The sequence below is a fragment of the Sebastes fasciatus genome, chromosome 19 (genome assembly GCF_043250625.1).
Source record: "Sebastes fasciatus isolate fSebFas1 chromosome 19, fSebFas1.pri, whole genome shotgun sequence".
Classification (NCBI taxonomy): Eukaryota; Metazoa; Chordata; class Actinopteri; order Perciformes; family Sebastidae; genus Sebastes; species Sebastes fasciatus.
Genome location: NC_133813.1, coordinates 26,084,000 through 26,097,632, shown reverse-complemented (window position 1 = coordinate 26,097,632; position 13,633 = coordinate 26,084,000). Strand labels below are relative to the sequence as shown.

The 13,633-nt window shown below is 39.4% G+C and overlaps 1 protein-coding gene across 2 annotated transcripts in view; it reads right to left on the bottom strand.

The window, feature by feature from the left end:
• The window catches only part of klf4 (Kruppel like factor 4), a 109,228-nt gene that overhangs the window by 1,349 nt on the left and 94,246 nt on the right, over positions 1–13,633 (bottom strand). Inside the window, exons 2-6 of one of the 2 annotated variants that reach the window (XM_074617326.1) lie at positions 7,252–7,420; positions 7,026–7,134; positions 5,599–6,490; positions 4,921–5,091; positions 3,441–4,519 (exon numbers count right to left, since the gene is read on the bottom strand). In XM_074617326.1, the coding sequence (XP_074473427.1) occupies positions 4,344–4,519; positions 4,921–5,091; positions 5,599–6,490; positions 7,026–7,134; positions 7,252–7,256 (1,353 nt within the window). In that variant the 5' untranslated portion in view covers positions 7,257–7,420 and the 3' untranslated portion in view covers positions 3,441–4,343. Of the gene's footprint in view, positions 1–3,440; positions 4,520–4,920; positions 5,092–5,598; positions 6,491–7,025; positions 7,135–7,251; positions 7,600–13,633 lie in introns of those variants that run through there. The other variant, XM_074617327.1, reaches the window with a different exon arrangement.

Below are 13,633 nucleotides of genomic sequence, written 5' to 3'. Positions count from 1 at the left end.
TATGCCGAAAAAAATAAAAGTCATAGTTTAATATGTCGAAAAATAAAAAAAAGACATAGTATAGTATGTCAACATCGTTTAAAAAAGTAATAGTATAGTATGTAAAAAAAAAGACTAGTCTGTTCAAAAAGTATAAAATCATAGTAAAGTATGTTGAATAAAAGTCATAGTATAGTATACAGAAAAAATTAAAAAGGTCATATTATTGTATGTCGGAAAAGTAAAATAAGGTCATAGTATAGTATGTCAAAAAAAATCAGTGTAGTATGTCGAAAAAAAGTCATAGTAAAGTATGCCGTAAATATAAAAAAGGTCATAATTTAATATGTCGAAAAAATTAAAAGAATCCTAGTATATGTCGAAAAAATAAAAAAAAGTCATAGTATAGTATGTCGACATCTTTTAAAAAAGTAAGAGTATAGCATGTCAAAAAAAGACTTAGTATAGTCTGTTCAAAAATATAAAATCACAGTAAAGTATGTTGAATAAAAGTCATAGTATAGTATGTAAAAAAAAAAGTCCTAGTATTGTATGTCGAAAATATCTTTAAAAGTCATAGTATAGTATGTTGAATAAATAAAAAAAGGTCAGAATAGTAAGTAATAAAAAAGTCATAGTATAGTTTGCCGAAAAAATAAAAAAGGTCATAGTATAGTATGTCAAAAAAAATAAAAAGGTCATAGTATAGTATGTCAAATTTTTTTTTTTAAAAAGGTCATAGTATAGTATGTCGAAAAAAAGTCATAGTATAGTATGTCGAAAAACAAAAGGTCATAGTATAGTGTGTTGAAAAAATAAAAAAGTCATAGTATAGTATGTCGACATCTTTTAAAAAAGTAATAGTATACTCTGTCAAAAAAAGACTTTAGTCTCTCGAAAACATGAAAAAAATACATAGTATAGTATGCCGAAAAAATAAAAAAAAACACAGTATAGTATGTTGAAAAAAGAGTAAAAATACTGGTATCATATGAAACTAGAAAACCTAAGGAATCCATCGGTACCAACCTTGTCATACTAGCTTGTCAAGAAGGAGGTTAAGTAACGCTCCAGACTTTAGCTACATTTTTAGCTAAACTGTCATGGCCATTTTCAAAGGGGGCCCTTGACCTCTGACCTCAAGATATGTGAATGTAAATGGGTTCTATGGGTACCCACGAGTCTCCCCTTTACAGACATGCCCACTTTATGATAATCACATGCAGTTTGGGGCAAGTCATAGTCAAGTCAGCACACTGACACACTGACAGCTGTTGTTGCCTGTTGGGCTGCAGTTTGCCATGTTGTATGCTAAATGCAGTACCTGCGAGGGTTTCTGGACAATATCTGTCTTTGTTTTGTGTTGTTAATTTATTTCCAATAATAAATATATACATACATTTGCATAAAGCAGCATATGACCACTGCCATGTTGACAAATCTTCCTTTAAAAGGTATATATTTTGACAGATAAAAAATGTTTTTCACAGAAAATCCACTAATTTTATACACCAGACCCCCCCCCCCCTCCCCCCCCCCCCCCCCCCCCAAAGAAATTGAAATCTGTCTTTTCCTGATTCACCACACCCCAAAATAATAAGGCAACAAAAAGGCAAACAACATATGTGGCAAATGAACACTATACTGTAACCAGGATCAATTCATATTGTAATACATACATGTAATTTACTAACACAAAAAAAGTGTTAAGTAAGTAAGTTTTAAATACAGTACAGAGAATAAATCCTCATGTGAGCTTCATCAGAGTCATCATGTCTCAGGCTTGAACTCCAAAATGTAGAATTATTTTTAACGACCCAAAAGGGACTTCCCACAATGCTCCATCCAGGAATAACAGTTGAACAACAAGAGCCCAGAGTGTGCTTAAAGCTGAACTGACCTATAGGGGGCAACATAGACCACAACATGTTTCCAACACCATCAACACTCAGCTCTATTTGCCAGTCTGAAGATGTGTGACCTGTATACCAGGTGAGTGAATATCGGAGGCATGCTTCTTATTCTTTACTGTGTAGGAAGGAAATACAGCAACACATACATTTTGTTTGCATTAATAAGCAGTTCAAGTTCATTAGTGCAATAGTGTTTCCCTCTTTTGCTGATTTGGAACACAGTTGAAATACATATATAAAGACCTCGCAGCCCTTTCATGAATACAAATGACTCCCATCAAACATACCGTCGTAGGCTCTTATGTTGTTTAAGTCATTATTAATAGAATGCAATTCTTTGTTTTAGTCACTTACTATTTATGAATTTTTTAAGACATGTTTTGTGGGATGTTATGATGATGCCATACAGTACAGTAGAATTGTATAGAGATAAATAATGTCTTTTTTTTTTTTTTAAATGAATACATAACTGATCATTTGCTCACAGGTTGGATCAAATTTGAACCACTTTTATAAAGTATTATTTATCAAAAAGGAGTGCCATCTTATTAGTTTTACCTCTTCTACCAGGCGACTTTAAACAAATACATATTTTATGACATCAAACATACCGTAGGCTCTTATGTTGTTTCAATCACTCGTCACTATTAATAGAATGCAATTCTTTGTTTTAGTTGCTTGTTTGTACCATTTATGAATTTTAAGACATGTTTTGTGTGGTGTTATGATGTTAACATACAATACAGTAGAAGTGTATGGATATAAAAATGTCATTTTTTAAATGAATACATAACTGATCATTGTTGGGTCAATTTTTAATCACTTTTAAAGTATTACTTATGAAAAAGAAGAAGTGCAATCTTATTTTTACGAAATGATTCACTATATAATTTAATAATATACAAACTGCAATCATGACCTCTATGTTTTGGAACATCGCTATATTTACTGTAAAGAATTTTGTGGAAGAAAACCCATATTTCTTTTAACATACATTAAAGGATATGCTGTTATTACAGTGTTAAAATCAACTTTAGATATTGTTTCCAGTGTTGTGTAAGTCACTCAGTTGTTGAGTGAAGCATAAAGCATAAGATCATAATATCGTCATGTAACTTTTTTGTGAAAAAAAATGTAGCTGGATACATTACATACGTAATTCATAACCATATAGCAGAGACATATCTATCTCACTGCAGCATCTTTATGGGGTTTTATTCATATTGTGCACCTGAGAGCTTCGGCTCCGGCACCAGATTCGGTGTCACCCTTGAATGTCAGCCAGGAACTCGGTTGTCCTCCCCATTCTCTCCACGGACAGGTGGAAAGAGAAACCCACGCAAACAGGACATTGTAGGAGTGTAGCTTTTTTTTTAAAATCTTTTTAACAGCAACATTGTGTTAGTTTGCCTGCAGCGATGTGGCTATTATCAGGGGGGGGATTATTGTGTGTGAGCTATTGCTGCCATTTAAACCTGCTTCTCTATTACACTAGCTGGGAAACCAATGAGATAATGATGTAGATGTAGTAGAAGAGGTCATTATAGCTTTCTTATTTCAAATACATTTTTATTTTATTATAGTGTAAAATACAAAACAATAACAAAGCATTTTTATTTACAAATGTACAAAATTCAAGATTATATTACATATTTTTTGGCTATAAACAAAAAGAAATCTTTGTTCAGAGTTACTCATTCCATACAAAAATATGAATGTCTCGTATAAATTATTGCACTTTTGCGACTGCAGTGCGTTGAAGATTGCCATCACCGTTTATAAAGTGAAGTGTTCACCTGATTTACGTCAGATCGTGGAAGAGAGGTTTCCGAGAAACACACACAAATATGGCACTTTTTCATAGTTTTTTTTTTTTTTGTATATTTTTCCTTAATCTTTGGTACCTTTTCTTCAATAAAGAGAAAAACCTTCTTCAGAGCACCATTCAGTATAAATTAACATTGTACCTGAAATTAATGGCATTGCAGGTGAAATGTGTATATAAATATAGATGTATTTATTAATACAGTATTTGGAACAGTGTGTAGTTGATAGGAGAAAGCCTGTGTTGGCGTGTTGCTGGTGTTTAAGGCCTCTGGAGATGTTTGTCTGTTGCTCCTGGTTTCCCTGACAAAAAATACATTTCCAGTTTAAAGTTGTTGGCACCTGGTCCTCCAAGTTCTGTCGGTTAAATAAGACAAATTCCAGTTTGGTCCCTTTCATAAAAGTTTACAACCCCCGCCTGAGAGGTCTTTTCAAGTCAGTCTTGAGAGAAATTCTAGGCTCTTGAGGGTGTTTTTTTTTTTTTTTTTGCCGTGAACACCACAGCTTGTCTTGTTGTCTTGACAACGGCTTGAAGGCAAATTATGGTTTTAAAAAGTGTAGGTCACAAGTTTGTTCAAGGGTTTCTTGCGGACATCTTTTTTTTCTGGGAGCCTTCATCCAAAAGTCTCATAAGTGTCTCTTCATATGGAGAGCAAGGTGGTCCGACCTCGAGAAGGCCCGGTCACATTTCGAACACTGAAACGGCCGGTGGCCCGTGTGTTTCCTGTAGTGGCGTGTGAGCTCGTCCGAACGTGCAAACTTCCAACCGCAGCCCTCCCAGTCGCAGTGGTAAGGCTTCTCCCCTTTGATGGAAACACAATGCACACATGGAGCGGTTAGTGAGCGGCCCTGAGGTTAAACTGGCCCAACCTTCTCCACCTTGAGAAGGAAAAAGAGGTCGGTCCTGTCCTGCAGCTAGTGTGGAAAAGGCCGAGGTAATCGGCCCGAGGTTTGTATTTGAGCAGGGATCAGTATCAACCTGTTTCACTGCACCTGCCAAACCAGTCCCCATCCCCCACTCATCTAACCCCCATCACGACTGAATAATCCACTGGGTCGTGTTTGTTTAGGATAGTAATCAGCTCTGACTGACGATAAAACAACTGGATTTAATAGTAAATAAAAACTAAAAATATGCTTCTCGGTGAGAATACAGTGGCATCATTTCATCTAAACAAGGTATAAACGGCTGACCGCTACATACCTGTGTGTGTGCGGTGATGTGCTTTGAGGTGGGAGCTCTTCGTGTACGTTTTCCCACAGCCGACGTAGTCGCACGTGTGCGTGGCGACTCTTTTCCTCGGCCAGGAGCGCCGACCACGCTTGGGCTTCGGTTCCTCCGGTAAGCAGTCCCCGCTGGAGATCATGAGGGGCTCTGTGGGGGGGGGTTCAAAAGATCACGGTCATCATCATCATGGTACCGAGAAAATATTCAGTGTATCAGATATAACACGGTGTGAAAAGGCAGCCACATTTTCAAAGAACTTCCAAGTCCTACAGTATAACAGTAAACAACAATGGCCACTGAATACGGATCGTAAGAAAACAACTAAATAACTGCATGTTTTGTTAAACATCTGGTAAAGTCTTGCATCTTTTTTCGGCCGGTTTAAAAGAACTTTATGATGAAAAGAGGGTTTGTTGCCCAAGGCCAGGGCATGTAGGTTTCAATCCTTTTGAACTGCTGGTTTTGGGGGTATAATTAAATCCCTTAAGGTTGTATGAGATGTATTTAAATAGACTCCACGGACTCGATATTCCTGTTGTCTAATCTGTTCTGTGTTAAATTTCTTTCCCACTTTTAAATTACTGCATTCAGTAGCCACGAGAGATTACAAGAAAAGTAGGTCTGAATAATGAGAGGAAGAAAACGTGCTCTAACCTTGGTAGTGCAGGGGGGACGGCTGAGGGAAGGAGGTGTAGCCCTGCGGGGAGCTGTGGTGGTATCCCTGGGGGGGTAGAGGGATCTGAGAGTGGGGGTGTCCCAGAACCTGGTGCTCCCGGCTCAGAGGATGGTCCGGAGAGAGGGAGGAGGATGAGGATAACCTGCCGCCCGACATGGACCTCCCTCCCTGGAAGCCGTGGAGCTCTAACTGACACGGACGCTGCTGCTGGCTCCCTCGGCCCTGGGAGTTCCCCCCAGCCAGGTGGAGGTCCATGGGCTGCGAGATGGTGCAGGTACTGGGGTTCTCCTGCTTTATCCTGTGGCACGGAAAGGGGGGCGAGGCGCGAGAAGGAGTCGGGTCCGACACGGCGGTAACGCAGACCTTGCTCACGTTCACGCCTTGGCTGTATTCTCCCATGTCCATTGTCGTCTTTACCACGAACTTGCCGTGGAGGCTGGTGGGGTGGAGGTACGCGGGGTCCAGCTCGGGTCTCATGAGCTCCGCCACGAAGCCTCCGGAAGGCGAGACGTCGCTTATGTCTGGGATGGTATAGAGGAGCTCGCTGGCGGCGCCCTGAGGGGAGGGGAGAGGGTGAAATGAGGAGAAAGAGCTGGGGGACGGGGACAAGGTCTGGGCAGAGCTGCTGCACGCCATCGCCGCCTCCTCCTCCTCCTCCTGCTGCTGCTGCTGCTGTTGTTGTTGTTGTTGCTGCTGCAGGATGGAGTTAGACAGAATAAAGTCGTAGTCCAAGTCCAGGTCAGGCTCAGCGTCTTTCTTGGACATGCTGGGGCTCGTTGTGCCGGTGGTGGTGGGACGGTCCGGGTCAGAGCGGCTGCTTCCGGTTGGCACGCTGGGTCTCTTAAGATGGGACAACTCCTCCTTCCATCTCTGGGGGAAAGTTACAGAAGCATTAATAAGAAGCTGCTCGTGTCACGTTACTGTTTATAGACGAGAAAAGCGCACTTAGAAATGAGTGCTTGTTTTGAATATGTATAAGGAACATCAGATATAAGTCAATGCTTCAAGGAGAAAAGGAGAGTGATTATTTTGACAGCTCAGTCTGGTGCAGCAAGTGTCCTTGGCACAGAGCTACTACCTAGAATACAGATTCTCCTCACTCAACACTAGTGGTGGCAGAGGTACACTTCTTCTTTCAATCATCTTGCAATCAATGTGTAGCCTACTGAACAAGCCATTCTTAATAATAATAATACAAATAATAACCATCAGGGCGTTTTCTAAGGAGGGGTGCAGGATCCCATGTGTGGTGCACCGCCCCAGTAGATGGAGGTGTCAAGCCCATAATAATAATAATAATAATAATAATAATAATAATAATAATAACATGGGAGCGACACAAACAGTGTAAATAAACAGCACATGTTACAGATGATTCCTACTGTAATAAGATGAGGAGACTCACTGGATTGGCACTTCCTATGGGTTTACTGATAGATGGGCCGCTGGTGAACGTGGATATGGAGGGCAGCAGAGTCCCACCTAAAGCCATCTCGACGTCATTTGGAGGCTGCCTGAAAATAAACACAGAATATAGATATATAAATCCGGGTTATGGAGGGGGATCCTGTTATAGTCCACAAGAAACAAGATGAGCAAAAAAACTGTTCAAAGTTTCTCCAGATCCACACCTCATCTATGAGAATCGGAGTCCTGTCGGATCGTGGCTCCACCGGGTCCAAACTTTCTGCTCCGCGTCGCGCGTTATGCTGTAATCCGGTCCATGCTGCCGTGCTGCGGACTAACCGGGACTGTAACGCTGAGGCGGTGCTGTAGCGGTGTTTAACTGGGGAAGACTGCCTAGAGGAGCGGAGAGGAGAGGCTTCGTTACGGGGGAACCCCTCAACGCCCTGTTGCCATGCAGCGACCGGGACCGGCAGCCTGAACTGAGACTAAACCGCGTGAGAGAGGTATCCTTAAATCACTGGAGCTGCTGCTGGACACGCCCTCGTTGCTCGGCAACAAGGCGCGGAAAAACATTAACGCGACGCGAGGGAGGGAGCACGTGGGGGGAGGAGGCTGGGGCGCGCGAGAGAGAGAGAGTGAGAGAGAGAGAGAGGTTTGTTTGTATTCATAGCAACGGGCGCTTATCCTCCACTGCTGTTGTCCCTGAGACATGTAGACATGTGGGTTAAAGGAGACATGTGCATCTGGGAGCCGCTGCACGCAGACTGAGACCGGGATAACCAGTGAGGACTATTTTAACCATGTCACCTGGACGCATGGGCGTCACCTGGGTGGACCTCAGCCTGGTGCATTAGCTAGCCTACTTAGAATATTAATACTAATAATAATAATTATAAAAAATAAATCTCATGTGAAACAATAACACCTTGTTATTCACCTGTCTTTACTCCACTTGAGTGACAACTTTTCTTTGAAATAATAAGTAACACATATCCTGTGTTCATCCATCTCCCCGGTCCTCACAAAATATCATATTTATGTGGGGAGAAAAATCAATGTGCAATATTAGCTGCTAAATATGTTGACTGTTGCCATAGAATGAGAGGTGCTACAAGCTCCGAACATATTTCTGATTAACTACATCTGTAAAAGAATGTATATTTAAAATGGATTTGGTATATTTAGATTGTGATTATTTTGTGATTATTTCTTGTGAAATGTAATCATTCATTAATATGTAATTTCGCTTTGGCAATAATGAAACCTGAACATTCATGCCAATAAAGCTTATTTGAATTTGATGATTACACTGGAGCTTATAGGTAATTATGCAAAGTATTGTGGGTACACCTTGGGTTTACATTATAGGGTGAACTAGCCAAATGTGGGCAATTTTTTTGCATTTCAGATTTCTGGAATATTTTGTGATATGAAGCCAATACATTAAAGGGGACATATTATTAAAAAAAAGTGAGATTTTCATGTTTTTTTATTATAAAGCAGGCTTAAGTCCTCTATAAATACTGTGAAAGCATCGAAAAGCTCAATCCACAGGGAAATACACACAGCCCGTATTCAGAAACTCTGCATTTGAAACAAGCTGTTTGGATTTCTGTCCATTTGTGATGTCACAAATATAAAATATTTAGACCCTTTACGCAGTTTTAAACGTAAACATTCTAGTCCAAGTTTAATTCCAGTTACAGTGTATGTGAATGTCATCAGCTGAAAGGAAGTACACATGGACCCAAGCTGTCGCCTAGCAAAGCAATCCTGTTGCAATTCCGTCGAAATGTGCTAAAACGGAGCGTTTCAGACAGAGGGTAAATACAGGCATATTCAGGCCGACAGTATGAGGAAAATATTTTTTTTTTTTTAACATTAAAGCATGTAAACATGTTCTAGTAGAAACACAAAATACAAGTATGAACCTGAAAATTAGCATGATATGAGACCTTTAAATCCAAACCATTCCGAAATCCCCAGGATGTGTCCTAATCAAACCCCTCCCAAAAAAAATAAAATGCAGATATCACACTCATAACAGAAATGGTAGACATATCAGCACTCTAATGCCTAGTTTTCTCAGACAAATCTTGATTTTTCTAACGTGGGACAGTCATGTCCGAAATGTGGGACACTGAAGAGTCTGTTAAAAGACCAAAAAATCACCTTAATTAATGTAAGAAACACTCACGGCTAAATGTGCTACCCAATGTTCAGTAATTTTACCACTTACAATGTTATTGCTGGTACAAAACCTAGGCTCATGTGTGGATGTTACATGGAGAATTGAACAACATCAAACAAACAATAAGACTATAATTAATAATAAATAAATAAAGAATAATAGTTTTGAAGCATTTAGGCATATTAGAAGGACATTAAATCTGTGTTAAACACCAAGTGGTGCTTTTGTGTGACTCTTTGTGGTTTCACAGATCTGTGGATTAAATCAACTGATCAATTAGTCGACAAAATCAAAACACAGCCTTAATAATATTATTATTATTATAATATCCTTTTATTTTCATCTTATTCTTTTTTATGTATAGACAAACTGTATATGCACATATACATAGCAGACATTTAAATTATGCATAGCCAAAATTCTCAAACATAATTAGTCTTTATTTTCTTTGAACAAATATTATATATATATATAATCTGAATAATAATCTATACCTTGCAGTGCTGTGTGTCTACATCTTAGTTTCTTAAAACAGGTGTTTGAGACAACAATATTATAAAAAACATTTTTATTAAACAATATTTATTGGCCTTCCTTGCCAATTACACTCTTGCCAACTATCAAAAAAAGACTTACATTTAATACAACTGTATAGTTGTGAAAATTATGTATGGGGAAAAAATAAAGAAACATACCTGACCTGGGAACATTAAACTGCTGAGAAGTGTTCAGTGTTGAGTTTGAATTGGGTTCAGGCAGTGTTTGCTCAGAGCTAGCGAGCTAACACAAACCTCTCTCTCTCTCCAACATAATTAGACACATTGACTCAAGAGTTAAGGGGCAAACAAAGAGCTTGCCACTGATCCTGCTGCATCAGGATCTTGTCCGTTAGGCATGTCAACAAACATGCCGTCACTTCAACAGGTTACTGTCAGTGTATTGTTGGTGTCTTTATTCACAGGTTTAAATTGCACGAATGCACGTTTCTTGGGTTGGCAAACAAACACTGGTGGCGGAAAAATACAATGGAACTTTGTAAATAGAAAGCGCATCCTGTTGGGCGACTCATTATTTATCGTTTGCTTATATTAACAGTAATATGTGTATTGTCTTCTCCAATTGCGTGGTTAGAAGTGATCAAACCGACAATGTTTGAACTGTGTGTCTTGTTGTTGAAGACCTGTTTCCTACAGCGCGTATAGGAGCACAATGGCAGCTGTGTCATTATAGCCATATTCTTTATGGTGGGAGATAATGGTTTTGAAAATGATCCGGAAAACAAAGGCCTGACTTTGACAACTGAGTTGCTTTGCATCATATAATGACGGAGAGATGAGGAGTAGAGAAAGAAGATAAAGGAAGAGAAGATGACACCACTGTGTGCTTTTCCTGACACAATGAAGTCATGGTAATTCAGTAACTCACACCAAACCCTTGTGTGGGATATGTTAATGCAACATTTGCTGGGGGTGGGAAAAAAAATTGGATTTGCCTATGTATCGCAATTTTTTTTTTTACGATTTTGAAATTGATTTTTTAATGCCAGAATAGATATATTTGCTTCATTTGAGTTTATGTGGAGGTTGAAGGAAATTAACGCTTTTATTGTTGTAGTCAAAATAACGTGACCGTATCCGTCAACCAAAACAAACCCCAGAAAGTATAAAACGTCGGAGGGTCGTCGTGGATACGACCTGCACCCTCCCATGTTAAATCCAACGTGGTAAACACTACACATCCAGTAAAGGATGGAAACACTTTGGGTTTCACATATTGCAGGAAAAGCAGAGCTAGACATCACGGCTAAAGCTGCATGCTAACTCTGTCACGGACAGGAAATGTTATCGTATTGCGGTAACGTGGCGGTCGAGCCGACCGTCGCTCTCATCTCCGTGGTCAAATGGGCCGACGCTACAACTGTAGAGCACCCAGATACTGACATTTGTGTTCTCTGCATTCAAACAGCCCTGATGGAGCTGACCATGGATAGATAAAGAGAACGGAGCTGACGGGAGAGCTAGAGACCACCTTAGAGAAGTTAGAGGAAGTAGACACGTGGGACTACGTCCGGTTTTCAGAATAAGATGTTAACAAAGAGAACTGTATATACAAAATACATCTATGGAAATAAGATTGATTGGATTATATTTACCAGAAGTATAAAACATTACATGTCCCTTATAAATTAAAAAGAAAATACCACATTTTGTGAGTGAAATGTCTTTATTCATTGATTTTTGGGTTACAGGAAAAAAAATTATAAATAATTCCCGACTATGACTGATATATTTGACTTCAGGACATCTCTGACTACATACAGTACATGCTGAAAATCAAAAATTTTGACTGTATCAATTTAGATATTTTCCAAAGTAAAAGTCCCTAGAAGTGTATGATTCAACTTTTTCCCATGGTCTAGTGTTAAAAATGTAAAAAAAAAAGTCGCAATAAATCGTAATATTAAATCGCAATATATATCGAATCGGCACCCAAGTATCGTGATAGTATCGAATCTGGAGACAGGTGTATCTTCCTCACATTTGCAGTATTAACTGGATGCAGTGCTGAGAATATGAAAGCTGCCCACAATGAATCATATCAAGTGTTACACAGTTCCAGTTATCGACATGATATCAACGCCGTCGGTGACATCACTGCAAGTTTCGGATGTGGAGAGATTGAGGTAATGTTGTATAAACAAGGATCACTCAACACTTTAGAGGTCATATTTTCCTCTTCAATGAGCGTCCTCATGTTGTTTCTCAGCTTATCAGCGTGGATCAAGTGTAGATGTCATATGCCACCTACTCGAAGAAGCACCTTCAGAATAATAATTGGCGTTTTATAGGTGAGCTGAGGTGTTGTTCTTGGCAATGCTGAGAGTTTCGACTGCTTAGACCAGGAGTCAGCAACCTTTACTATCAAAAGAGCCATTTTAGGCAAAAACAACAAAAACAAAATCTGTCTGGAGCTGCAAAACATTTGAGCATTGTGATGAAGGTATCACAGTTTATTGTGTAAGTATATAGTATATAAGTCTAATGCAGATAGGGCCCGGAGCACGGAGATTTCCAGAATAAAGTCATAATATTATGAGAAAAAAGTCGTAATGTTACGAAAATAAAGTCATAACTTTATTTTGAAATCTCAGATTAATTTTTTTTTATCAATGTGGCCCTGATACTCCGTTGTACCGTCGTACCGTCGTACCATAGACCTACAACAATGATAAATAAGAACGAAAATGTAAACAAAAACACAGTTATTCATTTCCACTAATTTTTTAAAATATCCACAGGGAGCCACTGGAGTAGAGCTAAAGAGTCTCATTTGGCTGTGGAACCGCAGGTTGCTGACCCCTGGCTTAGGCGTTGAATATTTTCAAACCAGTCACCGTGCAGCTGACATAATCTGTGGTTATATTCAAAATCAAGATCAAACACAGTCTATAATCCAGTCACACGGTTGTGAATATTGATATCAAAAAGAGTGTAAGTAACTCGACTGCACAACTCTCGAGTGCTTTTCCCCCCCTCTCTTGGTGTGCATGTGACTGACATGGTTTCCACTGGTGTCCCTCAGTTTAAGTTCCCCCCTCCTGGAAAGAACCCAAGTGAATATGAGTACCAGCGGATCATAACTCCAGATATTGAGGTTTTCAGTGCTCTCTTCCAGATGCTGTTCAGTAATTAAAAAATAGCTTTCATTCTTTCCTTAATTCTTGAAAGCTGAGTCAAGCTTTTTTTGATTCTCCGTGCTGCACTTCCCCCTCAACTCCACTTCACATTAGCCTTAATGTAATTATAGATGTAGGAACTTTCTGTCAGTGCAAAGCCAAGGAACCTTTGAACGGCTCAGGCAACGAGGACTTACAGGTCTAATTTTCATCATCTTTTCTTCTGGTACTGCAGTTTTTTGTTTTAGTTCAAAGTCATAATTCCTCATCTCAGAAATAATTTGAAGTTTTGAAGTTGTTTTGAAGTGGGGTTGTATGAGGAACTGATCCATAGTCCGTGTATTACCTACAGTAGATGACGGTCAGCACGCCTCCAGTTCGGAGAACCAGACAGGAGTTACCGACATGGAAGCAAAGCAATGCACTGCTGTGGACTGGACCGGCAGCAAAACGTAATTTAACCACCTAAAGAAATCAGTATATTTGGAATATGTTCGCCAGTTTAAAAACAGTAATTTTACTTCGAAGAACACGGGAGTTGCTGGTTAGTTTGTTAGTGTTATAGGCAGAGGTAGACCAGCACTCCACGTGTTCTGCGAGATGAAATTACTGTTTTTTTTCAATGGAGTCAATGGAAAAAACGGTTTCAGTTCCCCATCGGAAAAGGCTGTCTCACGGCAAGGTAAAGCGGTGAAAATATTCTAAATATAGCGTACACTTAAATTAATATTGATTTTTT